The 27,863-nt window shown below is 40.0% G+C and overlaps 1 protein-coding gene across 6 annotated transcripts in view; it reads left to right on the forward strand.

The window, feature by feature from the left end:
- RARB (retinoic acid receptor beta) overlaps nt 1–27,863 on the forward strand; it is a 329,824-nt gene that overhangs the window by 224,302 nt on the left and 77,659 nt on the right. For 2 of the 6 annotated variants that reach the window (XM_017817945.1, XM_017817946.1), the window contains exon 1: nt 12,935–13,617. The exons of 1 other annotated variant lie outside the window; for it this stretch is intronic. In XM_017817945.1, coding sequence (XP_017673434.1) covers nt 13,461–13,617 — 157 coding nt within the window. In that variant the 5' untranslated portion in view covers nt 12,935–13,460. Of the gene's footprint in view, nt 1–11,214; nt 11,302–12,934; nt 13,618–26,385; nt 26,402–27,863 lie in introns of those variants that run through there. 3 more of the 6 variants (XM_017817943.1, XM_017817947.1, XM_017817948.1) reach the window with 3 other exon arrangements.

The raw sequence follows: 27,863 nt of genomic DNA on the forward strand, positions 1-27,863 counted from the left end.
GCAAGAGAGTAAAATAAAATATTAACTGTGTTTTTCTTTTTAATATTGGGAGCATAATAAGGTCGCTTAAGAAAAAGAAAGCCAACTAGTAAGCCTGGAATGTCTCTCATTTCTTTAACAGCTACATAGTGTGCGCAGCTGAGAGCTGCCAGTTGGATCCTAGCAGGGGAGAAACCACTTTAGTTTGTTTGGTTTGTATATGGAATAACATTTTTCTTACCGTGGAATACTTGTTTGTCATCACTCCCCTTTTGTGTTTATGTTCTGCTTGGAAATAGTCTCTGTGCTGTATATGCATTTGCCAGGATGTGCACATAAACAATGTTCCATTATGGCCCGCTCTGCATAATCCTTATTTACACCATATACATTCAACAGTAAACACGGTGGGGAATGACAGAGAGCAAAGTCTTCTAGGCCCCTTTTTTTCAGTTAGTCCAGACTTTCTGCCATATGCTTGCTGAGGTCCCACTTCTATTCATGTTTTTATTAGGTAGAAAAAAAGTGTCCAGACTTCACACAAAGCAGCTTTTGTGTTCTCTGTCAAAAAAAATCTTCTCCTATGAAATGTTGATAGAAGTACCCAGAGCCCTTGTGGGGGTGCAGAGTTTGAATAGGCCCGTGGTGAAAGCACAGGAGGGGAGAGCAGGGGAGCTCTTGCTTCTTATGTGCCATGAACGAATATCACTTAACTTTCTTTTTCCCTACTTTTCTATTTGGCAACCAGGGTCGTACCCCTCATCCTGATGCTTGTTATGAAGGTGACATCTTTAAAGTGTTAAACTCTTTCAGAATTTTATCTGGAAGGGATGAGGGAGGCAAAATATTGTTTACTATAGCATAGAATGGAAGTTTGACTTAGAATATACACTGTTTAGTAAAACTACAGAACCATGGAAAAAAAGTGTTAGAGTGGCATAAATCATTTTTAATGACTCTGTGCATGAAAACAGTCCGATTAGTTCTTTCTCTCATTGATTTTGTATTTGGTTAATGATTCCAGTTCTGAGATCATAAAGCTATATAAGATGTAAAAGATACGGGAAAATATCTTTAACCTCTACATTTAAACCATGTGTTTCTTTTGACATTGAAATACTGCAATGACCTGGTAATGTTTTCCAATGTTTTAATTTTTGCTGATGTACAAAAATATCACAGAAGAGCTGAATCGTAATTATTACACATGGTATTGCATAAATTTCTTCCTAATTAAAAAGCTTCTAAATTCTGAATAATCAATTTATGAAGGCATGTGGTTTTGACAAATTATACATTTAATTTCTAAAGATTTATTGGAAATTTGACCTGCAGCTAGTTAATTATGGTTATAGTACTCATGCAGTAATACTGGAGATTGATATAATGATATGGTTGCAAATCTATTTTGGTATCGCCTACCTTTGTAGCAGGACATGGGACATGGGACCTATATATTTTACCATCTTGTTTATGGTGCAGGAAGGCATTAGTTTAATGAAGAGCACAAATATTGGATAGGTGTTTGTAGCATTTTTATGAAAAGGTACTTTCAACAGAGCATAAGCATATTGAACTTAGTCCTTCAAGTTTTACCCTTTTAGAGGCTACATTTCCAGTGGCATCAATGATAGTTTTAGATGAATGCAAAATATGAACTTTTTAAAAAACACTATAATAAGAAATTAAATTGATTCTTGATAATTAGTTTTCAGATCACAAAATATTTCTGAAGTATTCCTTTTTGGACTAATCTCCCATCCATTATCTTGATACTCCCAGTTTTATAAAAGTCAGCAGGTAAGTTGTTGAAGATGAGCTTTCAAGATATCACACAAGAAGCCAAATTAAATAATAAATATAATTTTAAATGGTATCTTTCTATCCCATCTGGATTTGCAAGTGATCTATGGGAACCATAGAAAGAAAATGCATATGAACTTTTAGAGTGCAAATCTTTAGAAAAGCAAGGCATATCTTAAACATGTGTCCTTTTAGTAGTACACAAAGGCTACCCGTTTTTTAAAGCAACTAAGAAAAAAAGTAAACTCCAACAAGACTGCGCTATGAGAGCAAATGAATTTCTGGTTTCTTCTGACTGGTCTAAATGGGGCTCAGGAGCTGCTATTGAGCAGCGATTATGCTTCATGAAGAGATGATGGTGGGAGTTGTCCATTACAGGACCTGCCCGCGTTCATGGGTGAGAATGGTGGGTGAGGGAAGAGGAGCAGTAGAAGACCTGGTTGAAGGCTTTTCTCCACTGAACCTTCATGTGAGAGTGTCCTTGGTTCTTACTGAGGAAAGGAAAGGTGTAGCCTTAACCTGCTTATCTGAAATGGGGCAGTGCCCCCAATGCCTGCCATTCCAAGCCTTTGGTTAATGCCTGCACTACCGAGAGTCCCATTTTTTTTGCCTGTTAAAAGAAGGAAAAGAGGAAATAGTCAGATCTCACTTACTATGACCAGAAGGTGGACAGAAGTTATGTGTATATCACATCAGCCTGATCTCTTATTTTGTCCACTGGAAGCCTATCACCTCCTTTTTCCTAATAGTACGCAGCAGTGAAGTTTGACCACAGGAGGGACGCCCTGAGTGAGGACATGTGCCCTTCCTGGTCCCCAGGGACCATCTGGCTCTCTTACAAAGGGGAAAACTAATGCAGCTGAATCATAACATTTTAAAAATAGAGAGGTTTAGGAGTCTTCATCTTAGATTTTGGCATTTTTTAGATTCGAACTTTGTTATTTCTGATAACCAGATTCAAATTTTCTTATTTCTGATTACCAGGAAGACAGGAATAGTCACATCGAGTGACATTATATAGTCATCATAGTATGGTAATGATATATAATCTTTGTCCTTACATTTGTATAATATTTCTGCTTATACTTGATGTGTATAGACAGAAGTGTAATGCAGTTCTAAAACCAAAATGAAATGTAATGAAATAAATAGAGATTCCCATGTAATTACTTGATGCCAGTAATTAGAAAGGACTATCAGAAAAAAACCAGCTAATTTTATAAGATTTGCAGGAGTTATCTAAGAGTTACAATAATCAAACTGTACAATTTTGGATGAAAGCAACACATTCTCTGATGGTGAAAAATTCTCTTGTAGATTAATTAAGTACCATCTCTACCAGCTGAGCACTTTTTTATGCTTCAGTAATTGCCTAGACAGAAGTCAATGAGCAGGCAAAATTTGGGTGAAAGAGACCACTGGTACTTGATAAATGCAGTCCGGACAGCAACCCCACAAAGGATGAACTACTTTATAAGAAATACATTTTATGCTTTACATATGTCACAACACCTGATGATACAAAATATAATTTAGACCCACCTGAACTCCCTGCATTCTCTGTTCATTGTACCATCAGTATCCTGTGGTGAGTCAGAGAGCTTTGCTTTTATTCTGGTAGCATTCAGTGTATTTTTTCCAAAGTATTTTTGCAAACCTATGAAATTATTCTGTAGCAGGAGAAGGAAAAGGTCTCTTAAATCACTCCACATACATGAAGTGGGAAAGAGTTAATCTGCCCTCAGGAGTTGCTATGTAACTGAGTCCTGCTGGGAGAGTCAGGGTTTCCAGCCAATGGGACTCATCCCTACAATACAATGCATCTATCTTGTGTTTCTTACATGTTGTCAGTTATTGGAGTTTTTTCCTGAACTGGAATTACACTCCTGCTCCTTTCATACTCTCCCACTGAGTCTTAAGTAATTGTATTCCACACCAAAGTCAGAAAATAACAGTACAATGGTGTGCATTTATCCCTGAAAATGTTACTTTGGACAACTCTGAGTAGTGTGTAGAAAGACCTCTCATGCATCAAAACTAGGAGACTTTTAAAAGATGAGATTTCCCAAAGAACTTCAGTGTACAACACAAACACTTGCCTTAGATCACTTTCAGTCCTCCAAAAAGCCTTCTTCTACCTTCTGTTCTCACCTGTGCATGCAGCCTTCAGCATATTTACTTGTGCAGAAAGAGCAGCAAAATGTCTCAAACTTAAACTGTTATTTCCTGCTTAAGGTATTTCAAGCCAGCATTGATTTTCCCCGCATTCTGACTAAACTCTCTCCTTAGCTATTCCTCTTCTCTAAGGCCACTCAAGGCTTGAGGGCTGAAGTGTGAATTCTTTAATTTCTCCTTTAGAAGAGCCAGGTGTGTTTTCTCAGCTCAAGCAGAACCTCTGTGGTTGCGCCAATATATTTGTATGGAAGAGGTGGCACTTCTGAGGGTTTTTTTGTTGGTTTGTGTTTTTCTTTTTTTCCTGGAGGAGATCCACCCACAGTCCCTTTGAAGGCTACTGATAAGATGAGGGAGAGACTAAGCTTGGCCTGTAAAAACACTACTTAGGAATCTCTGCTTTGGCTGTTGGCTTCTGATAGAAAGCAAGAGAGTGGAGTGGTATTTGTCAACGTGTCGCTCAACTCTCAGTAAGTTTTACACTTCACTTAGATCTTTGTGCCTCATTTTTTCCAGTGAGGTTCTGTGTGATAATTTGTGTTGGCAAAGCTCTCAGCCTTTCTTGCATGCTTGTGAAGTCTTACCTCTGAGCGACATAATGTTCCTGCATTGTTCAGCTAGCAGGACAGGCTTTACTAGCAGAGGTGTGCGCTTCTACTCTGAGGAAGTCTGTTTTAAAAAAAAAAGAAAAAAAACCCTCAACAATTTTTAGATAAATTTAAGAATCCAGCAGGTGGACCTTTAACATTTTTAAGTCTTTAAATAACATATATTCACTATATTGTCATTTAGTTTAGACATTTAGGATCTGACTGTAGGTAACATCATGCTGTACTTTTTAAGGATAATTACAACATATTTCCCTGAATTGGGAATGTGCACACACCTCATTCATGTTACTAAACTACCTATAGATTGAGACTTTCTTTACCTATTCATCAATCTTGATAATTCCTTGAAAAAGTTGGGTCACAACCCTGTCTTCTGGCATATCCTTTGGGATACTTCATGCCAAAGACAGAACGGATGGATGCAGCAAGGATGAGATCTTGGAGGCATTTTGCAAAGGAAAGAGTATCCTTCCACACATTCTTCTTTGCATGTCTCCGTATGAGATTGAGTAAAGTCTATTGTTCTGACAGTCTGATAACAATACATGGAAGATTAGTGTCCCATGAATGAAAAGCTTATTCTTGAAGATGTTTGCCCAAAACTCCAAGTGGATTAAAATAAATGCCTTTTTTTTTTTTCTGTGTGATGACAAGGTCTGTGCAGAATAGTTCAGTCAGAAGAAGGCTCAAGATATCCAAATGAAGAGGTTTGGGATGGTTTATGCAAAACCAATTTGATAGTTTTATAAATTAGTTTTATAATATAGTTTTATAAAACTTTTTATAAAAAATTTTATTTGATAGTTTTATGAAGCCTAATATGCTACCTTGCATGCTTAGAGACCACCTTGCACATCCTCCACTACATTTGACACTAAAGGTCCCATAAGGGCAAAAAATTCATGATACCTCACAATGGCTGGGGCAATATGCTGTTGACCACCACAATCTCTAACTGCAACCCAGCTCTGTAAGTCCTCTTTGATTAAAGCATGTGTGTCAGTTATGATTCCCTGAGCATGGACATAATATGTCTGGATATTCAATCCCTTCTGTGGCCCAATATGGGAATCTTGCAGTTCAAGGGTATGGGAATTTGCAAATCTATTTAATCATGTGGGACTAGCTCACTGAAGCACGTTGAGACCCTGCAGATTTATCTTTGTTGGCTTAAATTTCAAAAGTCAAGTAGAATTTGAGGAACACACTAAAGAAAAATTTGATAGGTGTATTCTAGTAGAGTTTGAAAACCAGGAACATCTTGTGAACATTTCAGACCAGGCATCATTGATCGTGCCACTGCTTGTTCTGAATGCGAGGTCCAGCCTAGCCTGATTTTTCCTGAGATCTCATCTATGTTTCAATGTTGCATTGGTATAACAATGTAGGTGAGAAAGCAATTATTCCTTTTTGAAAGAGTTTTACTTGTAACAGCCCAGTTGTGGACAGTGACTGCAGTATGAAAGGAATATACAGAATCCCTTACCTGCTCAACAGTAGTTACACTATGATAACCTGTAAGCTTGTAAAACTGACCCTGTTAGTAAAGTTTACTTTTCAGACTACATCAATAAAGTTACAATGATAACAGTGTTCCTGAGAGGACATGTGCCCTCAGCTAATTCACACATTATTGATGTCATATGTTTTACAAAAGAAAAGAGACACCATTTCACCAAATATATACCTCAGTTTCTGAGTAATTCTACCTCATTAACAGCAAAAATTTATGCAGGCTGTTCCCAAGCAGAAGGTCCATCTGCATGATAAAAACAAAGGTGTGAATGTACAGTGTGTTAGCACAATAGGCAGAATAGAGCTGTTGGCTTGATGACTGTCATTACCAGCAGATTTCAGGCTGTGTCTACACATTGTCATTGCTGTCATTACCTCTGCTAGCCAGGTAGCTATACCAGAACATTTTCCAGTCACTCCTTCATTTTGCTTTTTAAGATGCCCACAGATAGGATACTGGACTCTTCTTTCAGTGTTTGATGTAGGTTTGGGAATGAGCTAAGCAGGAACTAGATTGTCATCAATACACGTGTCAAGCTGCTGAGCACGGGTATATTGCAGTTTACATTAATGGCATAATCCAGTCCAATCTGCTTTGGACTTTACGTGACCAGAGCTCCACTCAAGTGTTTCAGCTACTTCAGGTCTCTGGGATCCCTCTATATAGGGATCCTTACCAGCAGCACAGGAGCACAAGCCTTAAATGCTGCTTAATTCTGTCTTAAGTTAAATAGGGCTTAGGTAAGGTTCAGTCTTTGTTAGAATATATGTATGTACTGAGCTGGAGTTCCAGTTACTGCTTGGTAATTTTGGTCTTTTGCTGGAAGAAAGCCATCGGGGCTATCTTTGCACTAAAAGTTTAAGCTGCCATTAGTGAACCTATAGAAACAGTTGTCCCACTTTCTATTCTGATTCTGGTTACAGCTAGGGTTGTAAGTCATCTATGTTTGGAACTCCCATTTATTCTGCATTTTCTAACATTATTTATTTATGTATTCCGAGACACCTTCCAGGATATCAGAACATCAGGAATACTATCCTTTTCTTAGGTAATTTCTGTTTCCCTCCTTAAAGAAGGCAGAAACAAAGTAGTTACTCAAATATCCTTTTTGAATCTCTCTTTTAGTTTTAATGGAGCTCTGTGCTCTTTTGCTTTCAGCCAAGCATGAGCATATTTGGCATATAGGAAACTTTATTGTTAGACATAGTATTCTCTGCAGTTTAATATTCAACATTTCTACTTGCTCTTCTGCTCTTTCATACACCACACTTCTACTTTGGTTTTATAGATCTCGCAACCTTCATTCTCCCTCCATTATACAGTGCAATGTGTCAATGCCATGCATGGCACTCCAGTTACCTCAGCATTTCCATTATAACTCTGTTTTGAGGGATTTATAGGCTAGCAGTAAAAATCTCTTTCTTGGCTAAGCCTCGAAACAGCAGTTTCTGATCATTTTAAAAGAAAACAAAATGAAACAAACCTTTTTTTTCCTCACTTCTATTTTTTTCTGACAACCATTTAGCAGTGATGTTTGCACTGCAGGATCCTCCTAAACAGCAAGTGTAGATTCAGAATGTAGCCAATTTTAATCTAATAATGCATTTTCTTTTTCTATCCTTCAAAAATGCATATCGTTCTCTCTTTATGCATATGACATCATTCCCTCTTTGCCAACCTTTCTGGAGCCTACAGCAGTCAGCCTCTGAGGCCTCAGAGTGGTGTAGTTTGGTCTGTCTTCTTTATTTGTAATGTGGATGAGTTTTACAGTGGGTTTTTTGGTTTTGTTTTCGTTTTGTTTCGGTTTGGGGGTTTTTTTTAATAATTATCCTTTGTCTCAAAGCCCACTACTTCTGTGTCAAAGAGCTACAAATTTATCACAATCCAAAAAGACATTGGTTATATATGAATATCTAGAATATCAGGGCTATTACCAAAAACAAATTTGGAAGGGATATTAAATCTCATGCTTTAATGCTTAAGTGATTTGCTGTTAAAGAACTGGCTATTAGAGGACCTATGGGTGAGTTATACTTCACCATTCACTAGGGGTTCTTGTATTTTCCTTAGAAAGGTCTAGTAGCCGTCACTCTTAGAAATAGATTGCTGAGCCAGATACACTTCCAGTTTTATCATATAGGGCAGTTCTTTACCCCTGGCTCCAGGCCAAAGAACTGTATGGATTCTAAGAAACGTGGTTGTGTGTTCGAGTTTGTGGAGATGAATTATTTTTATAGCCTTTAAGTTAAGCAATCAGCTTTAAAGGCAGTTTTACGAATACATACCCACTGATTAAGACAGACAAAAAGCCTCTATCAGTAAGTGATTCGCAGACTGCTTGCATGCCCAAGTTCTGGTCTGGAGCTGCTTTTCCCATCTAAAATAAAATACTGCTCTGCACTGAATAGTCTTTCACCAGTTGCTGTTATGTTTCAGGCCTGAAGTAATTCTTCCTGTGCAAATTCCTGTTTTGGTCATTGCAAGCTGTGTATAGTAGTATATAGCAGTCAGAAGAAACCCCTTTTTGACTTAATTTCACTGTATTTCATGTTTTTCCGAGTCATTTGCGCCATTTCATGCCAGTAATTTTACTGTTTTATTTTCTTCAGGGTGATTCTTGCTCAAGATTGATACTCATTTACTAGGCCTACCTTAGAGTTTTAAATATTCAGCCATTCTCTTGTGACCTAGTGATTTTCTTCCCCATAACCTTTGGCATCATTCATGTGCTTGAGACACGAGGAAAACAACCTTTAACACTAAAAACTACATGTAGTGAAGGGGGAATTCAAGTTTTCAGATTTGAAACCTTGTATCCTTGTATCACCAGTTTGGGAGGAGAAAAAAAAAAGAAAAAAACCATCAAAGCAGACAAATACTGTTTCATATTAACATCTATCGTCAATGAAGAGGTAAAAATCAAAGCCCATGTGTGAGGCAGGGTTAGTGAACTGCCAGTGATTCTCCCAGCAACTGACACAAAGGAATCTGTGAGTATCAAAGCTGAGGCAGCAAGCTTAGTGTCAGTTCTTGCCTAGGGAGTAGAAGAAAACATCACTTTGTCTCTGCTTTCACTGCTTAAACACACACATCATTCACTAGTAACCATTTACTCTGCTGTCAAAACTGTTTCAAGAGAGTGCTACATTTGATTAATAGTAAAATGGATGCAAAGGAAAAAAAAAAGGCTGCCTCCCCTGAGGTACTTCTATTGGGAGAATTTTTGCACGTATTTCTTAATTTTTCCAACCTATAAATATGCCTGTAATGTTCAAGTACTCTGTTGCTTCTAGTAAAGTAATTTTTATTAGAGAGCCTGGTGTACTCATCCTAATTCTAGTTAATGCTCTCTCTCTCTTGTTGAACCATATTATGGCATCCTCAGCCTCTTGTACTAACGAAAAAGTGACCAGCACAACCATGTGTGCAGTACATGATTCATAGTGCTGCTTTCTGAATTGTCCGGTGGGTAATTGTAATACAAAAACCAGAGAAACAGATGTAGACCCTAAACCTTGGCTGTAAATTTTTGTTTTATGATTATGGGTTTCAAATGTGCTATGTCACACTGACAAATATACAGTAACACCAAAGGAAATAGATTTCTGACTTGAGCTTGAGCTTTTTATTTTACTTATAGCTAAGAATATGTTTATTGTAAAGTTTCTGCCATCACAGTCCGAGAGAAAACAGATCAAAGCAATGATGTGAAGTCACAATTTCTTTGCATGGATAAAGTGGAAGATATTGGAGAGTTGTTGCCTCCTTTGCCTCCTTGCACCTCTATGGGAGCTGGGTAGGCATTTAAAATATGTGGCAATACTTAAAGTTTCATTACATTTGACTTAGAGGGCTATTAGTTATCACAATAATTATGGTTAGTTCTGATCTAGATTAGAAAATACCCCCCATTTTATGATTTTTTCCTGATACTCTGCTTAAGAAAAATGAGTATCATACTATTTCAAAGTGAAATATGAGATGCATAGATTATTGTGTTGTAGAAATAATATGAGAGCAAACCATTGGCCTGTTTGAGGAATTTGTTAATTACATGTGGTTTTAGTAACAAGTATAAAAATTAGTGCAACTATTATTTGTAATAAAGCATGAGCTACCTGGCTCATTTAGATACAGTGAGAAAAAGTAATCTTTTTTCAGTTCATACACAGTAAAGCATGACTTCCCGACATTTACTTTCAGAAGTTGCCAGTCTATGTTTTGAGTATAACCAACAGGTTTTATTTTTGAATACAGTATTCTAAGACTGCTAATAGAAAAAAACATAACTGTATGTTTCTGTTTGTCTGATTTTGTTTACTTTAACTCACATGGGCAACATGTTTTTCTTGGCATAAGCTTAAATTGTTCCAAGAACCTTGGTCCACACAAAAAGCTGTTTTCTCCCTAAATTGGAGACTGACAAAACATACTGTGTTTTATGTCATCCTTTCCAGTTATTTTTGTGGTGACACATTACATATTCCAAACTTCTCGTGTGTCCTGTGTCCTCTGGTTAGAAAATACTGTCTTTTAATTTAGCTTTGCTATTCAAAACAAAATTGTAGCAATATAGCCAGCTGAGATATAAACAGAAATTTAGCCGCTTTTCCACTTGCCTTTTTAATACAACAAACACTGTTTGCTGTGCTGAAGTGGTTTAAACAAGCCTTCCCTGAAGGATAGTTTTTTTGGTAAGCGTATGATGTCCATAAATTTTGGATTAGAGAGTGTCAGGGGCTTCTTCAGCTGGAGGGATACAGGCTAGGGAACGACACCCCAAAGGGCTGAGAAAGTCCTTAAAAAGTCCTTAAAAAGAATCTGTTAAACTCTAGCATTTGTAACTCTTCTGACTGAAGAAAAGACGGGAAGAGAGGCTGTGTGCTGCACGGACAACCACAACTCTCCCGTCGAGGGAAAGGAGGCTAAGAAAAGCTTTTGTTTTTATCTCTTCAAAAGGATTCGCTTTCAGATTGCAGCAGCTCTTTTTGCTGGCCTCTAGTTTTCAACGTGGGTGTATCAGTTTCAGGGAACAAGTGTGTGTGCTGTGTGGGGGGTTTTGTTTTGTGAGTTGGTTTGGTTTTTTTTTAATTCTTGAACCTGTGTGAAAAGTTTTGTTAATACAATCTGCAGGCATTGTCAGAGAGCTTTCGGTTCATCAAAGGACTTTTTGTGGAGAGGGGACACCACATCCATTAAAGTGGCTGCGCAGGTCCCAGGGTGAGTCTCTCTCCAGCATTTCTTTACGGTTGCCAGTGGTGCGCCATGCCTGCGCACAGTGTCCCCTTCTCTGCCCGACCCCCATGTTGGGCTTTGCAAGAAACAGGCAATAATCAAGCTTTTCGTTTTCCAGTTTCTGAATCTGAGCTTCCTTGGAGTGGGAAGCAAGGCTCCTCTGTGCCTTGCTCCTGGGTGATGCTCATTCTGCTGGGGCTGAGGTGGCTTGGCTCATTCATTTAAAATGGTAGCATGTATGTGGTTATTGAGCTCATGTTCTTTCCACTGGGGCAAAGGGAGTGTTTCCAGGCTGTTGCTTTTCATTTTTAAATTGTCCATAGGAATGAGGACTGTTGGAAGCGTCGATGGAGTCTTTCTCAATGAGCAAGACTTTGCAGAAGGTAGTTATTTACCTAAAAAACACAGAGCTCTCTGCTGGCCTGCTGCAAATGGTGGGTCAGCCCAGGGCTGGCTGTGGCATCCTGGCCACACACCTGTGAAGGCTTTGACACCTACTCCTGCCATGAGGGAGAGCTGCCACCACTGTGTTTTCATAGAGACCTTGGTGGGTGGGAGCAGCCCCTTGACTCCAGAATGGCTGTGAAGGGGTGGCTGGGGCATCCTGCCCCAGGGAGGGGGCAGCCACAGTGTCCCTGCTCGGCACCATGGGCTGGGTTCTGTTCCCCATGGATTAGCTCGTGGCCTTTGTCCCCTCCCGGAGAGCTGGGGCTCATTAGCCCTCTGAAAGCTGATACAGCCCCTCCGGGGCCACGGGAGCGGCCCCAGCCCCTCTCTGCTAATCAGAGACAGGCAGGACCCGGCGGCGGGGCTGCGGAGGGAGAAGAGGCGATGCGTGGCTGCCTCCTGCCCTAGGCTCAGTGGTGGGGACAAACCCTCCCGGGCACTGCCAAATCCGGCCCATCGGGGAAGCCAGGGAGTGCTGGGTGATTTAGAAGCCAACGTGAGGGAGGGATGGTGAGGAGAGATGGGGCCTGACTCCCCCACGCCTCAGGAGGGACGAGCTCCTGAGATTCCCCGCTGGGAGCGGGGCTGGCACCGGCCATCGTCTCTGCGAGTGGTATTGAACGGGGTCCCTGCGGGTGGCATTGAGCGGGGTCCCTGCTGGCGTGTGCCGGGGCAGCGTTGGGATGAAGCTGCTCCGAGCCCAGACCCGCCGCCCCAGAAGCCGGGGCGAAGCCCGTGTCCCTGGCTGTGGAACAGCGGCAGCGCCTGCGCCTCGGTCTTGGCCTCTCCGGGGAGGAAAGGAATGTGTGTGGGGGGGAGGTACAGAAGTTTTAGAAAATCGAACTGGAATTTAAAAATCCTCCCTTCCCTACAACTGCTGAAAACATCGCTGTTTGTTTCACACCCCGTTCCCCTTCTCCTCACAGTTGTGCGTGTTTTGGGTTTTTTTTTTAATTCCTTTATTATTTTGGGTCTTTTGGGAAGTTGGGCTCCCCGTCCACACCCGCCCGCTCGGCGGCAGCGGGGCGACTCCGGCAGAGCTGGGGCTCGCCTTTGCCTGCCCGCCTGCCTGCCTGCCTGCTTTTTTTGCAGGGCTGCTGGGAGTTGTGAAGGCGTGTGAGAATCCTGGGAGCTGGTGATGTCAGACCGCTTGGGTCATTTGAAGGTTAGCAGCCTGGGAAGGGTTCACGGAAAGTTCACTCGCATATATTAGGCAATTCAATCTTTCATTCCCTGTGACACAAGTAGTAGGAAGTGAGCTGTTCAGAGGCAGAAGCATCTATTCACGGCCGAGGGGGATCCCGAGCCTCTACCGGAGCTGTTTTATCCCGGGGAGGTGGGCGATTGGCACGGCGTGGGACGCGGCACGCACCCGGCGATTGCCGCAGGAGCTGGACTGACTCTCAAGAAATTTTGGGGGAAATTGGTGGTAGCTAAAACTTGGAATTCAGCTCGCATCCCCCCATCTTGCTGGATTGGCTGGGCAGCCTGGAAAATGGTAAATGATCATTTGGATCAATTACAGGCTTTTAGCTGTGTTGTCTGTCATAATTCATGATTCTGGTCTGGGAAAAAGACCAACAGCCTACGTGCCAAAAAAGGGGCAGAGTTTGATGGAGTTGGGTGTACTTTTATGTGCCATTTTCCTCCACACCTAGAGGAAAGCACTTTTGCAGGCATTCTGTGCAAGGGGAATCATGTTTGACTGTATGGACGTTCTAGCAGTGAGCCCTGCTCAGATGCTGGATTTCTACACTGCGAGTCCGTCTTCCTGCATGCTCCAGGAGAAGGCTCTCAAAGCATGCTTCAGTGGATTGGCACAAACAGAGTGGCAACACCGGCACAGTGCTCAATGTAGGTCCCAACTGTTATTTTTCCACTTTAAAGCAATTACTATAATTATTATTGTTGTTGTTATTATTTCATTTATTTATTTATTTGTATGTATTTAAAAAAGAAAGACTCGTAATTAAGTGCAGAGGTAATGAGGGGTGGGGTGAGTTTTTGTGCAAAATGTGGTTTGCAAGCTTTTTTTATCCATTTGGCAAGAAAGGAAAAAGGAAAGAAGCACCGGACTTCTTTCTGTTTATCCCTTCTCATGTGGCACATTGATCCTAAGAACAGTTGTGGAGCCAAACAGGAACACATAAAATTGTAATGTAATACAGCAAATACTTGCAAAACTCCAGCCAGTGAAGGATGAATTTACATAACGTCTCTGTGATAGCTTTTTTTCTTCTCCTTAATCTAATTTTGTAGCACGTTTGATAATCAGGATGCATGTTGTCTTGAAGTGCATTTTAGCAGAGCAGCCAAGCAATTAAAATACTGCTCTCTACAGTTCTTGCAAAGATGTGGAATTGCAGTGGGTAGGTGCCATTCCAAAAATCAGACAGAAGTTTTAAGTTTCCGAAGAAAAGGCAATATTTCTTTGTACTGACCTTGCTGCCACCTTTCTTCTTCACTTTGTTGCTCTAAGAAGTTGCTGTTTTGCTAGAAAACTACTTACTGTGAACACCCTTTGAGTTTAACCATCAATTATTTCTATACCTTGAAATGCAGACAGCGTTGCACTGCTAACAGAGGAGTGAGAGTTAGTGATATGACACTTCTGAAAATGTACTATTATTTTATAAGGCCTTGATTTGTTGCTGAAATATATAGATGGTAAACAATAGCAGTATTTTAACACCCCAGTTTCAAGTTTGAGAAATGACAAAAAGTGCCAGAAAACATTAGCTTATACTCTGCATAAAAACTTGCAGGATGCTTCACTGCTCTGACGGTGATTTAGATAAATGACTTGGCTATCTATCAAAATGTTTTTAGCACGCTCTCGGGCACTTCAGTATGCCATTAACTGTATCAATCTGTTTTAAATTTTCGTTTCGCAGTATGTTAAAAAGTTAACTAGGAATTAGAAGAGTTCTCCCTTCAATATCTCTGAGGGGTGGAGGGAGGAATTGAAAAATAAATGTAAAACTGTTTGGTGAAATAATGTGTTTCACTCTGCTCAAAAGTTTTCAGTCACCATATGACTTTTGTGTGGGTTGAGTAGTGAAAACAGAATTGTAAAGAACGGTGACTACCAGCCTACAACACTGCAAATGATTTGATATCTTTACAATTAAAAGGAGACTGTGAAGTTCAGCACGGGATATTTATTTTCTTCGCGCTGTTTTCAAAATGCTTCAAATAAATTATGAAACAAAACTTTTACTTCAAAATAATGTTACTAGCTACAGGAGAGCTTCAGTTAGCAAAACCAAAAATCCAAACCAGATGTTTTACTAAAAATGTGTTTTCCTCCTTTCATGGTTTAAACTTTAGTATAACTTCAGCGGTGATATTGCGGAAACTTGGAATTAAATAAACTTTGCTGGAGTAGGAGGCATATACTGTCGTTAAAAGCTTACACTCACAAAATATTCTTTAAATAACTTCTGGTTTTAAAACGTCCTGCTCATTCTTTTGTATGTTGTTAATACCTAGAAGCAGGATTCTTAAAAACAAAATATATGGCGTTTGTTCTTGGGCAAGTTAAACACAGGATTACCCTTATCAGAATGGAATGAGTGGTAAATATGTCATTTACCTAGGGCCTGTGATAAGAGACAAGTGTAGATAACAGCAAAGTTTAGCTAATCAAAGAAACTCATATTAACAAGAATAACTAAAAATACAGGAAAATGCATTCAGGAATCCAGTCTTGTAACTTTGTAAGCAAGAGGATTAATCTTCACTGCATGGGAATTTAAAATTGGGCCGAAACCTGAATCATAATACGATGGCTGTAATTTGAATTGTGAAAGTTAATGTATAGAAACATGGAAAAACAATTTAGTTAGAGTCCAAATTAAGATTACTGTTTGATTACTAGAGCAAATTTTGTTTTCAGTTTTGAAGAAAGTGTAAGCAGCTTATGCATATGAGTAAATATATAAATCGATTTTAAAATACCAAAATTCTCTCAAAGTGTAAGATTTTTATCTGGCATCTCATGAAAATAATGATAAAACCAGATTTTTTGTGGTCCAGAAAGCTTTTAATAGTTTAAAGGTTGCTCCAGTGCTTATAAATACAAAGATAGCAAAGTTTAATTCTAACTCAAGCATTTCCTGATTCTCCTTTTTTAAGAAAATCTCTGTGATTTAATGGAATGTAATAATAGCCAAGTTTTGTAATTGTTAGATGTGTGATAGATAGGGGTTTTTTGGTCTACTTTGTTGTTTTATTTTTGGTTCTGCAAAAAAAAAAAGCAGTACACCTGCAGCCCTTGCTTTAGGCCTTGGAAATATTGCTTTGATAGAGACGTGATTGTAGAGTAAAACATAAATGGCTGTTGAGGGAATAGTACATGGATAGTGCAGACTCAGAGCAGGCCAGTAACAATCCCAGACAGCATCAGGGTTTCAACTGAAACGCTGGCAAAATTGGCCACTGCAGGGTTTAGGGCAGAATGCTGTAGGTCTCCAACTTCAGCACATCTTCAGTACGTTAATCCTATTACGATTCACTAAGCTAGCGCACTCCTGCAGCATCATGAATTTTCTAGTCCACGAGGGTCTGCAAAGTAAAAATAGAGGATAAGGCACAACCCAAACATGACCTTAACTTGTGTGGTATTTTTTTCCTCTCCCCTGTGGGAGGAAAAATCTGCCATGGGTTTGCAGTGCAACCGTTAACCACTGAGTATTGTGCGATGTTTTACAAACACGCAGAAATCGCCCCTAATTTTGCACTCATATATGTTGATGTTTCATGTGATATTAGTTAGGAGATTTAAAATGAAATTATTTGTTTGCAAAGAAAATTACGGACTCAGAAATGAGAGTAGAACCAACTGCACTTTTAATCATAATTCATTCTCACTCCTTTTGTCATAAGATAAAAATCAGGTCAGTATAATCAAATTAGACGAGGAGGGTTCTTAAAAGAACAAAAGAATTGAGATTGCAAGAATGAATAATCTATAGTTTCTTAAGTAAGGTAGAATTTTCTGCTCCCTTGTAGTGCAGCGGCAACAAACACCGAGAGAAAACCAGTAACTTTTGGTGAAACGTGAGCTAACTAAATACTGCAGAAGTGGGAACAGGACAGGTCCTGAGAGAGGAGCTGCAAAGAATGGCGATTTGACCTTGGAAAAACCTATTAAAAAAGTCTTCATTAGTCTTCATTAATTAAACAGGCAAAAAACCAAATGAGCAGGCCCAAAACAAGAGTAAGTTTGTTTGTCATTATGTAGTGTTTCAGCTAATTATATCAAGTAGAAGACTACTGCCTACTGCATTTCCTTAGGGTTAGAAGCATGAAAAATTTGATGAAGGCAAAAGTTATGGATATGGCAGCAGAACACATTGGGATGTTGAGGCTCGTGTAGTATGCAGTTCTTATTGCAGTTTGGTAGGAAGTCTTTGCCTAGAGAGGTGCTAGCGGATGTTAACTTTTAGAAAGTTCATGAAGATGGGACTCCAGAAGGTGTATGTTTTCCTTCAGAATTCTGGATTATTGCAATGTTTGGGTCAGGTTCTCATTCCCTGCAAGCGCTGGAAACATCTGTGCTCAACAAAAAAAAAAAGCTCACTACTTTATTTTCTTTCATCTTTCTGAATTTAAAAACAAACATTTTGAAGTGAAGGACTTGTAATCTGCATTCCCAAGTATCAAATTGCTGCAGGTGTGTTTGCTAGTGCCCAGAAGGCAAGATCTGTTTGAACCAGGTTATTTTCTTTAAAGTTCATCTATAAACTTTACAGCTAAATTGCTAGGATTGATTTGCTTAGGGATACAGTCTTTGTTTAAATTTTTATACTTCTAGCTTAATGCCCTGAAATATGTTATTAAAAAATGTTTGTTTCTGATCCACTACATAAAAAAAATTGCATGGGGATATTTTTCTTCCAAATTAATTGAAAGGAGGAAACTATTCTCTACATAGATTCTAATGCAGTTAGCCTGATTCGTCTGCTGGCACAGGAAAACTCTAATGGACACGCACCGCTGTCAAAAACTCCTGCAGACAAAAATGATGAGAGGCGTTCGCTGGTGAAGTCAGGGTGGGATAAGCTTGGAGGAAAAGCAATGTATCTTTGGGTGACTCCCTGCTTGCCTAATGAGTCTGTGCAGCAAAGGTGCAACTTGTAAGAACAAAGCCAGGCTGGTGAGGCGATGCCTTGAAGAGGGTGAGTTAAGGAGTTGAAAGACCGAGATAGTGTTTCAAACAGCGAAGTTAGTCATCCTCACATCCAGTTAAATCCCCACTTACTGCTGAGCTGTTTTTGTTAACCATGTGTGCGTCACACCAGCACTGCAGCCCAGCCAAGGTGAGGGGGCTTTGCTCAGGGGCGCACGGGGAGTGAGGCGCCCTGGTCGGCAGATTGTGGTTCCACCTCCCCTAAACACGCCAAAAGACTGGTTTTGCTCAGGTCTAATTTATATACCGCCCTTTACGCAGCCGATGAAGTGCGGCTGTGTTACACAGCCAGCATTTAGATTTGGGAGTGGGGTTGTGAAAGGGACATTGTGCTCAGAAGGACTGCTGTCTGCCGCGGTCCGGCCGCGCTATGCCCCATCCTATTGAGACCCCAGAAGCAGAGCACAGCTGCGATGAGTTTCCAGATCTGTTTGGCCGTGGGGACCGGCACTGGTATGCGTGCGAGCCGGGGGGGAACTTCCCTCTCCCTTCACAGTTTCTGCCTAGGGGGCTGGCAGCAGCCTCTCAGCAGTGAATTTACAGGGGCGGGCGACTGGGGCCAAATTAGTTGTGGTTTCAGAGGGCTTTCCAGAGCTCTGCTAGGCTGTAGCACGCAGCCCCATGAGGAAGGATATCAGTTGATGTATAAAATGGCCAAGGAACTTCGGTAAATAGACTTTACCCTTCAAATCCAGAGGTCCTGGCAGCGGCTGTGTGGGAGGGTGGGGTTGTACTTTTCCCCTTCCTGTACTTGGACACTTTTGATTATCCAGACTTTCTGGGACTGAGCAGGGCTGCCTAATAACAAAGCCTGCATAATATAATTGCCTAAATAGGCCTATTGTCCTTTTCAAGTCACTGTGCTGTGAAATCTTTCAACTTTTTGCTGAAAATGTTATATCTAATGTTTAAATGGCTTAGTGGCTACGGAGAGGAGGGGATCCTTTTCCCTCATTTCTCATTGCTGAGTGGTTGAGAATCTGATTATATTCCTGCTCCTATTGATGTTAACTCCTTTTGGGAGGCAAATATTTTAGCCCCTTCTGGCAGGGTAAACTGCCAAAAGTAATAGGCCTGGAAATACAAAGCTATGATTGATTTTGACCTTTGCTCACGTGCATGAAGTCTGTCCCCATGCACTGTGACCCATGCCACTTCTTGCTGAAATCCAAGCCCTTTCAAACCAAATGGAACCACAAAAATACAAGCCACAAAATGCTCAAAACTATTTTAAACTAACAGAATAATAATTTTGTCGGTGCTGCAGGAAAAAATATAGGCATGAGGGTAACAACGCTGAATTTTCTAGCAGGCAAACCAAGAGTAATGTCTTTCGTCTACTGCTGCCGCCTTTTTATGAGAACCATATTCTAGGTATAAAATAAACAAACTGGTATCATGTGGAAATGATTCTGTGCAGTTTTTTGGTCAGAGTAATCTTAGCTGTTCCTCCTAATTGTAATCTGTAAACAACTTGCATCCAAAAATGTGGATTTTAAACTTTTTAAAAATAATCTAAGGGCTAGGATTTTACTAATTTGTCATTGCGTGAGCAAATGTGTTTCAAAAGTTAAGAATGTCAGAAACAGTAGCCTAAAGTTAGCATCCTAAATCCACATTTCATGGCTTCATTTCCAAATATGCTGAGCATCTAGGAGCTCCCTCAGCACTTTTTAAAACAAGCCATTTATTTGAATGACCAATTACTATTTAGAACCTTCATTTAATTGTTAAAAATGTTTATAGGACTGTTCCACTTCCCCCAAACTATATGAAAAAGTAATTCAGTGACAGAGTTCACAACATCAACAGTGAAAATAGAGACATAGGACAAAGTAGGACTTGTTTATAAAAGCATTTTACTCTCTTTCTATAAATTTGCAAGTCAGCCAAGGTTTTTTTCCCTTTATTTTGTCTGATTCACAGGTTTCTCCGATTCTCTGTTTGCTTCCATGCATTAAAGTCTGCTCATCACATATTACTTGTGGTATAGATTTTAATAGCTAGATTATCTTCTTCATATACTCACTTATCGTTAGCAGCTGCTCAGGATTGTTTTCCCAGTGGCAGTGAATTAATATGACTTTGGTCACTGTGCATTTTGCTTATTTTGGGGAGGAGGGAGGGAGGAGGGGGAAATCTAGCTTTCTTCAGCTCATTTTAGTAATCTGAATAGGAGCGTAGAACTTGCATCATGTGACAGGGCAGCTCACCAGCATGGGGTCCCTGTGTGAGAACCTCCCTTGTACATGACAATCTGATAAGGATATCATGTGGTTTAGAAACACATTCCCACAATGTTCACTTCTTTGTCCCTTTACTTGGGAGTGAGTAGGAAAAAAACTTTTAACAAACTAATGCTAGCCTTATATAACTGACCCCACTTTCTTTTAGTGTTCCGTGTGAGCCTTACAGTTTCTTCAAATACTTTTGTTAAGAGAGATGGAAATATAATCCAGCAAGTCTGTTTTAAAGAATCCTAGACATAGAGTATATAATATACCTTCTATTCCCCTTGGACAAGGTGATTTTTCTTTCCCCTGCTTATACCATATGTAAACTGAATATTATAAAACTACATAAGTTAAATATACACATGCAAGTGACACTTGTATAGGTTTAATAGGTTAAAGCTTGAATGAGTATTTATAAATTCTGAGAGTACTCTGGATCTTCACTGCTAAGGACATGATGTTAAAGTCCATCCATATTTTGAAGGGATTTCCGTTCTATGCACTTTCGGTGACTTACATTTTGCCCTCTAAGTGCATCCCCTAAGAAAAAGAGCAGAAAAATGTCTCACAACAAAGAGATTTTTTAGCACCGCTTAGTTTCTTTTAATGGTTTGGAGAATCTCTTTCCATTGAACCATAATATTTTTCTCTAGGCTCGCATTGTATTTTTACCAAGCATCTTTGAACGATGAAATGACAAATTAAGTACATCTTTGTCTTTTACAGCCTTATCTAGTGAAGCACTCAGCCCTCCACCCTTGATTTTAATAAGAGTTTCAGACACAGAGCGGTTGTATGAGTGAGTCTTTAGTGTATTTATGTACCAACACTTCTATGATATACTAGTAAAAGTTCATGCCACTGCGCTGCAGGTTCAGCACAATGAACATCCAACATTGCTTCTTAAAAAGAAGGAAGGTTCATTTTTCTTTTAAAGATATATGACAGAGGTGTGGAGCAATCAAACAGGTTGACTGCTGTTGTACCAACCGGACACAACAGCCACAGTTTGATTTAACACAGATTTCCTTCAGTGGTGCTTTGATTCTAGAAAGCCATTTGTGCCTGTAAGATACAAACAGATACAATTCTACCTGCCCCTCCCAAAAAACCCCCCCCAAACCAAACAAAAAAAAAAAGAAACAAAAGAAAACCAAACAAAAAAAACCCCACCCCACCAAAACAGCTAAAGAACACAAAAGGTGTCTTGAATCCTGCGATTTTTTTTTTTATCTGAATGCAGCTTGAGGTTTTCCCGAAATGGCCATTGCGCCACTCTGGTAGTCTTCTCTGCCAAGCTGGCTGGTGGCACAGCAGCACATCGTATAGAGGTGGGTATTTCATTTCCTACTGGACTTCCATGTCATCTTCCAGTCTTGTCCAAGAATCACTTCTTCTGCCAGCTGGTGACTGATACCAAGAGGATTCCTAGGTTCCTGCATGATAAGTGAATGTAACAGCATCTGAGTTGATTTAAATATTTCACTTGTTCATAAATACCAATCTGGGACAGAGGTGTTCAGGCGCGGTGCAACTCTACCCTGGCTTTCAGAGGTCTCAGAGCCTCCAGCACAGTTGCTCAGGGACTGTCCCTGGGCGGAGCCTGAGGCAGGGAGCAAGCTCCTCTGCTGCTTTAATTCCTCATCTTCTACCCAAAAACTCACAAGGAAGACCAGTGTTGCCTGTCTTTCCAAGACTGAACGTTCACTCACACAGGAGAAAAAGGAGTTGGAAAACTGTGTCACAGTGCCATCTGGCGATACCTGATGCCCGGACCTTCCCCTGGGCAAGGGCTGCGGATCTGCAGGCAGATGCTTCCCCCAGGACCCTGGTTAAGGCGCAGGGAAAAGCCTGTGCTCCCCAAAGCTCGACTGCCTGTGGGGGTTTTGCACAACTCTGGGTTGCTCTAATCAAAGATCCTAACTTCTCTACAAACCTTCCCTTCTTCACAGAGATCTGGCCTCACTGATCCACCAGTCTGCAGTTTCTGGCTTAGGGCACAAGACAAAAGACTAGCTAAAATGTCACGCATGGCTGAGCTTTTTTATTGTTAAGATCAGGTCTTGAGTTTGGGAGGTTCTTTGTTTGGTTTTAAGTCATTGTTCGTTCTTCTGCCTCTCAACTTTTGGTCTCAGGAGGTCTTTCTTTTTTCCCCTCATGATGCAGCGTATTCCTTTGCATTGCTTTGTTCTTTGAGTTTTCTCTTTTCATTCAATTGAGGAAAAAATTTTATTAGTTACTGGATCACGGTGTAAGTCAGATCCTCCTTAGTGGCTGGCTGGAAGGTCTTGGAGACCTGTCTTTGTAAAGATCCTTCTGATTCCACCTCACACTTTGAACCAAGGTGTAAGTGCAGAACAAATGGCAAATCACCTATGTCTTTCAGTGTCTTTGATGATGGGGGGCTAACAGAGAAAGATACTTTTCCCAAGGCTTCATCCCACAGTGAACCTCTGCCTTCGTCTTTCCATTTGGAGAGCACATTCCGGCTGTGTTTTTCTAGTTGCCTATAGAGTCACATGCCATGCAGGTTATGTGAACTGCTCATCTTTCTATGCTTTGTATGTATTGCAACACTCACTAATCTTGAGACCACACCAAGAAGGATCCATTATCTCCCTGAAATTTTGAAAAGAAGCCTTCGGCTGCCTGCAAGAAGTCAAAGCTGACTCACATCCTTCTGTGAGTTGTTTTGGTGTATTTTTTGTTTTGTTTTGTTTTTTTTAATCTTATCCGAATCCTTTCCTTTCTCTCTGTTTTAGAGAGGTCCTGCAAGACTTCACGGTTAAAGCAGGAGCTGTGCGCTAGGAAGCACTGCATGTCTGGAGGCAGTTTGGGAAAATAGCTGTTCTCCCTGAAATGGAGTCCATTATGAAAGCTGCAATTGTTCACAGGGGCTGTTTTCACCTTTACCAAAATGTGAAAGCAGAGCTCAATTACAGCATGGTACACTGGCACTGCCCAGTAATACCATGTTTGTAATGCTTTTGCTAACTTGAATTTCTGGGCAGAACAAGAAAATACTCTGACGAAAAGGGATGAGGAAGGAATGACGCAATTAAAGGAGATTAAATCAGAGTATTGGTTTCCTTGGAACACATATTTGGCTTTTTATCAACAATCTTTTCCCCATTTTTCAAATAAACACATATTTTCACATGATAACTCTATTTGAAATATTAATGCTTCCAGGGCTACATTACCTTTGTTTCTTCATCAAAGTCCATTACTATGAAAAGGCTGCTGTTCCTTAGGCTGTTTCAGCTTCAGAAGAATTTTAGGGCCTGGTCTATTGGAAAGCTTGGGGGTATAATTAGTGAAAATGGAAATAGATGCAAGAGAAATTTAGTTCCTGATGTTTTAATTTAGTGTGGTACTGCCATGTGTTGTTGAAGAGGATTCTTAAAGGCAAACATAATTATTTCATTATGGTCTTCAGAATGCTTTCATTGGTCTTAATGACAAGAAGCTGCATAAGGAGTCATACATTTTAATTAGACCTTCTTATATTTACATGAGATAAATTACAAATAATTGATGAAAAACAAGTCTTCTGAATGGATGATTTCACACAGAGCTCTGGTTACAGTTTAATGATAAAACATTTCTCTTATTGCTTTGCATTTTAATTATCTAGAATTATTACTCTGACAGAGTTCTCAAAATACTGTTATTTCCATCCATTTCATTAGATTCACAACTAATTTCTATGAATCTAAAGAAAGAAGGTGTTTTTCAACATATATAACTTAAAATCAGTTTCCAGCTTTATTAATTTCATTTTGCATTCATTTCTTACACTTAGATACTTTTTTTGGTGATAAACTCCAGTAAAAGCTAGTGGTAAAAGGAGTCAGACCTGTTCCTATGTCCTCAATTTTCTACATAGGTGCAAGTCCAACCCAAAACTCCTGTAGAGGTCAAGGAGCAAGTATGAAATTGTAGGACTTGTAGTGGAATTTTCTAAGGAAGACTTGGGTGTGTCTTTCTCAGTAGCCTGCTCGAAAGTTTTATTCCTTTGAAAACCCTACCAATACCTTTTTATAATTGTGTGTAAGCTTGTGTGTGCATTTCAAATACCATTTCTTTCTTTTCTTTACCCCCTTGATTGGACACTTTCTAATACCAGGATAAATTATTTTAGAGTTTGGCTGTTTGCAAGAGTCTTTCACATTTGCAAGCTCTCCAGCCTTTCATTTTTGTAACAAAACATACTTCACATGATTCATTCCTCAGAGTATACCGAACGCTAATTGTTGTTATTGATTTTAAATTTCGCAACCATTACAAGTAACCCAGATGAGTGGCAGATAAAGAGTAATAATCCATGGAGTTCTGGAAGTGTTTCATGTTTGTCTGTAGTACTTTACGTGATCAATAGTAACTGCCCCATTGAAACTAACTGCTGTATCAAATAACAGTAAATCAAATGAATGTGCTTGCAGATTATTTATTGAAAGCTTTAATTGTTCACTAGGGCCCTTCTTATCTCAGGAAACAATAGAAGGCAGTGATCAGGCAAACTGGTTTGCAAATGCCGGGGGTGCCATGAAACAGGGGTCTTCCGTGTGCCTGGGTGGTGTGAGAGCTTTCCAAAATATGCCCCTGTCCCACTGGGATTGCTGGTCCCAGGGTAAGGTGATCAGAGGTGAGTTTTTTCAGAGAGCATTCCATGAGTTCACAGGTTATGATTTTTTTTAATTGCTGTTTTTATAGATTGTCATATTTAGATGACAAACTTGTATCTGGTGGATAAAGTGGAAAAAGAACTAAGAAGATTCCCCCAAATTTCCAGTAGGTCCACATAATGAGACACAAAACAAGATCAGACAGGGAAGTAAATGAAATCATGCTAAACTTACTCTGTAGAAAGCTTACCTAGATATATTACAGTTTGGGGCAATTATATGCTGCTGTGCAGTGGTCAGACTTTGACATATATTAAGAAATTAAAAGCAATGTTTTCTAACAGCTCTCTGGCGCTGTATTTTACTAATTCCTTAAGATGGCTGCTCTGCCTTGTCACAGTGATTCATGAAATACTAAAGCCACAGGTTAGAGGTTTTCTGGATCTTAAGATAGTTTCACTGCTATCTAATTTTTTTTAATAGCCTTGGCATGTCGTCAGTAATACTTTGGTGGGGCTTCAGAATCCTTTCAGTATGAGCAGAGGCACTAAATGAGTCCTTCAGAAAATTTGGGAAGATGGCATTGAATGAATTTTCATTTAATAGTATATCTTTCTAACCATGACAATTGGAAAACCATTTTTAAAGAGAGCTTAATTTCTACAGTAAATGATGACCCAAATCTCTCAAACATGGCAGGAAAAGTCCAGTGTCCCCCCCACACACACAAAAAAAAGTATGTTTTGTGAAACATGCTTATATGCATATGTGTAATATTGAATATTCATAATATAGCCATTTTGAAATTATTAGATCATGTTAACCAGAGATTTTCTGGATTCTAATCCCTTTGGAAAATAGTAACTTCCCTTTTTCAGAGGATAAGTTTTGCCTTAAGTTTCTTGGGACATCAGGGATCAGGACAGAATACTGCTTTTCCAGCTCTTTGGAAATAAAGTACTATCTCTTTGCCATATTTTGTATAAAGTATGGTTGACATTTTTCCTGTTTGCAAGACTAGGATATTGCAGTTAATTGTGAGCAGCTTATCTGGGGAAAAAAAACCCAAGTCACTGTTGAAGGTAGGTATTGAATAAGAAAGACCAGGTCACTAGGAAATGCTGTTAGCACAGAGGTGTTTGCCTGCAGTACAGTGTGTGCATACTTTTTCTCTTCTGAATGAGAATGGTAATGACAGACAACATACAAGTGAAATTATGAGCATTCCTCACTCCAAGGGTTTAACAGGAAAATCCACTGCAGGTAGAGAATAGGAAAACAAAATATTGGAAAACGTGCTCTCCAGTCACGGTACTCATCTTGTCTCCAGGCTCTTGTGAATGTCTTATTTTATTGATCTTTGCTCTTCTAGGCAGAGTGTGGAGGTGTGCCCTGAGCCACAGTTAGAGTGCTGCTACCACTTGGCTCGAGGACACCACGCTCCTTCCCAGCTCTTGGCTTCTGCTGCACCTACTGTGAGAGGGGCCGAGGGATGTTTGCCAGGTTAACTGTGACGGTGGAGAGTTAAAAGAAAAAAAAAAACAAACAACAAAACCACAATATTCTATAAACTCAATATCAAGGTACTGTGAATTCCAAGGAAAGGAAATATGGTAGTGTTTTAGTTTTCATGTTACCTGGTTTAGTTTACATGGTTACCTACCTGCGTTACCATTTTTTGTCTGGCAGGTATTCAATTCAGAAGTATTGAAATTCTGATCAGGTGAGCATTACAGGTTGGTGAACTCTATATTTTATTTGTCCCTTCAAAAGATAGTGGCAATGTGCAGTTCTTAAATACTCCTTTCTTAAATATATTGGGGTGAGCTGCTCTTAGAACATGGTCTGGCATGCTGTGCCCCTGTTTTGTCTCAGATATTGCAAATATATGTGTGCTGGAGGATGTCAGCAAGGTTAAGTTTTGGTCTCACTGCCCTTCTAGTTGCAGATAAGCTCAAGTGATGAAAGCCATTTTTTCCTGTTATTGTGTCATGTCTAAATGGAAATAACGTATTGTTTCAATTATACCCCCACAGTTGCAGCAGAGCCGCGACGTGGGTGCAATTAGGCTAGGGTAAGGAATAATCTTAACACTTACTCGGAAAGTAAGCTACATGGATGTAAAACATCTATTTACAAGCAAAGGTAGCCCAGGGTTCACTGCAATAACGTGGGGAATGGGAGACATATCTGCCTGGTTTAAGAAGCTGCCTTTGCTTCTCCCAGTCTACACACTGCCCTGTCTTCTTGCAGGAGGCTGCTGCTGAACAGCAGGAGGAAACTCATGGCTCCATTTCATGGCCCCGAGCCTTGCCAGCTTTAGCAAATGGCCCTGTTTTGCAGCAGCATGGCTGGGAAGCTGGACGTGTGCTCTTCCCCTCCCCACTCTGCCAGAGTGTTGGTAACCTCTGGGAAGGGGCCGGAGGGCGGCTGCCTGGGGTTTGCTGGTTCAGCAGGTTTCATCCCAGCTTCGCTGTGGAATGAAACCTTACTCAATAAAGAATCATACCTCTGGGTGGCATAATGCCAAAAAAAAAGGTCTGCAGCAAGGGCCGGAGAGTGAGATCCCGAGCAGTGAGATATAAAACTTCACAGTTGTCCGTTGCCTTGTAAAAAAGGTGAGTGGCTGTGTGACAGGGGGCTGTCAAAGAAAAATAAAGAGTTAGACCTCCTTTTCCAAGGAAATCAAAACTTCGAATTAGCAGAGCAATAAAAGTCTTCTAAAGCAAAAGCTGGAAACAATACATTTTTAATAAAATGGGCAGTTACTCTAATTGCTGAACCCCTACTGTTCAATTTCTTTTAGTGCCCTTATTCATTAAGTTCAGCATACTTATGCTTATTATTTACAGATGTATGCGTTTTAACTTGTTTATAGAAACTGTGCCTTGCAGAAAGCTGTGGATGGTATGATGCTAATTTGTGTTTATTGCTGCCTATAATATGCAATTTTAAAAACAATTAAAGATAGCGGTGAAGCTCATCAGTGGGATCAACCTCAAACTGCCCATGAAAAGTAAAATATTAGTACCGCGTGCTGCTTTG

The sequence above is a fragment of the Lepidothrix coronata genome, unplaced genomic scaffold (genome assembly GCF_001604755.1).
Source record: "Lepidothrix coronata isolate B3197 unplaced genomic scaffold, Lepidothrix_coronata-1.0 Scaffold64, whole genome shotgun sequence".
NCBI lineage: Eukaryota > Metazoa > Chordata > Aves > Passeriformes > Pipridae > Lepidothrix > Lepidothrix coronata.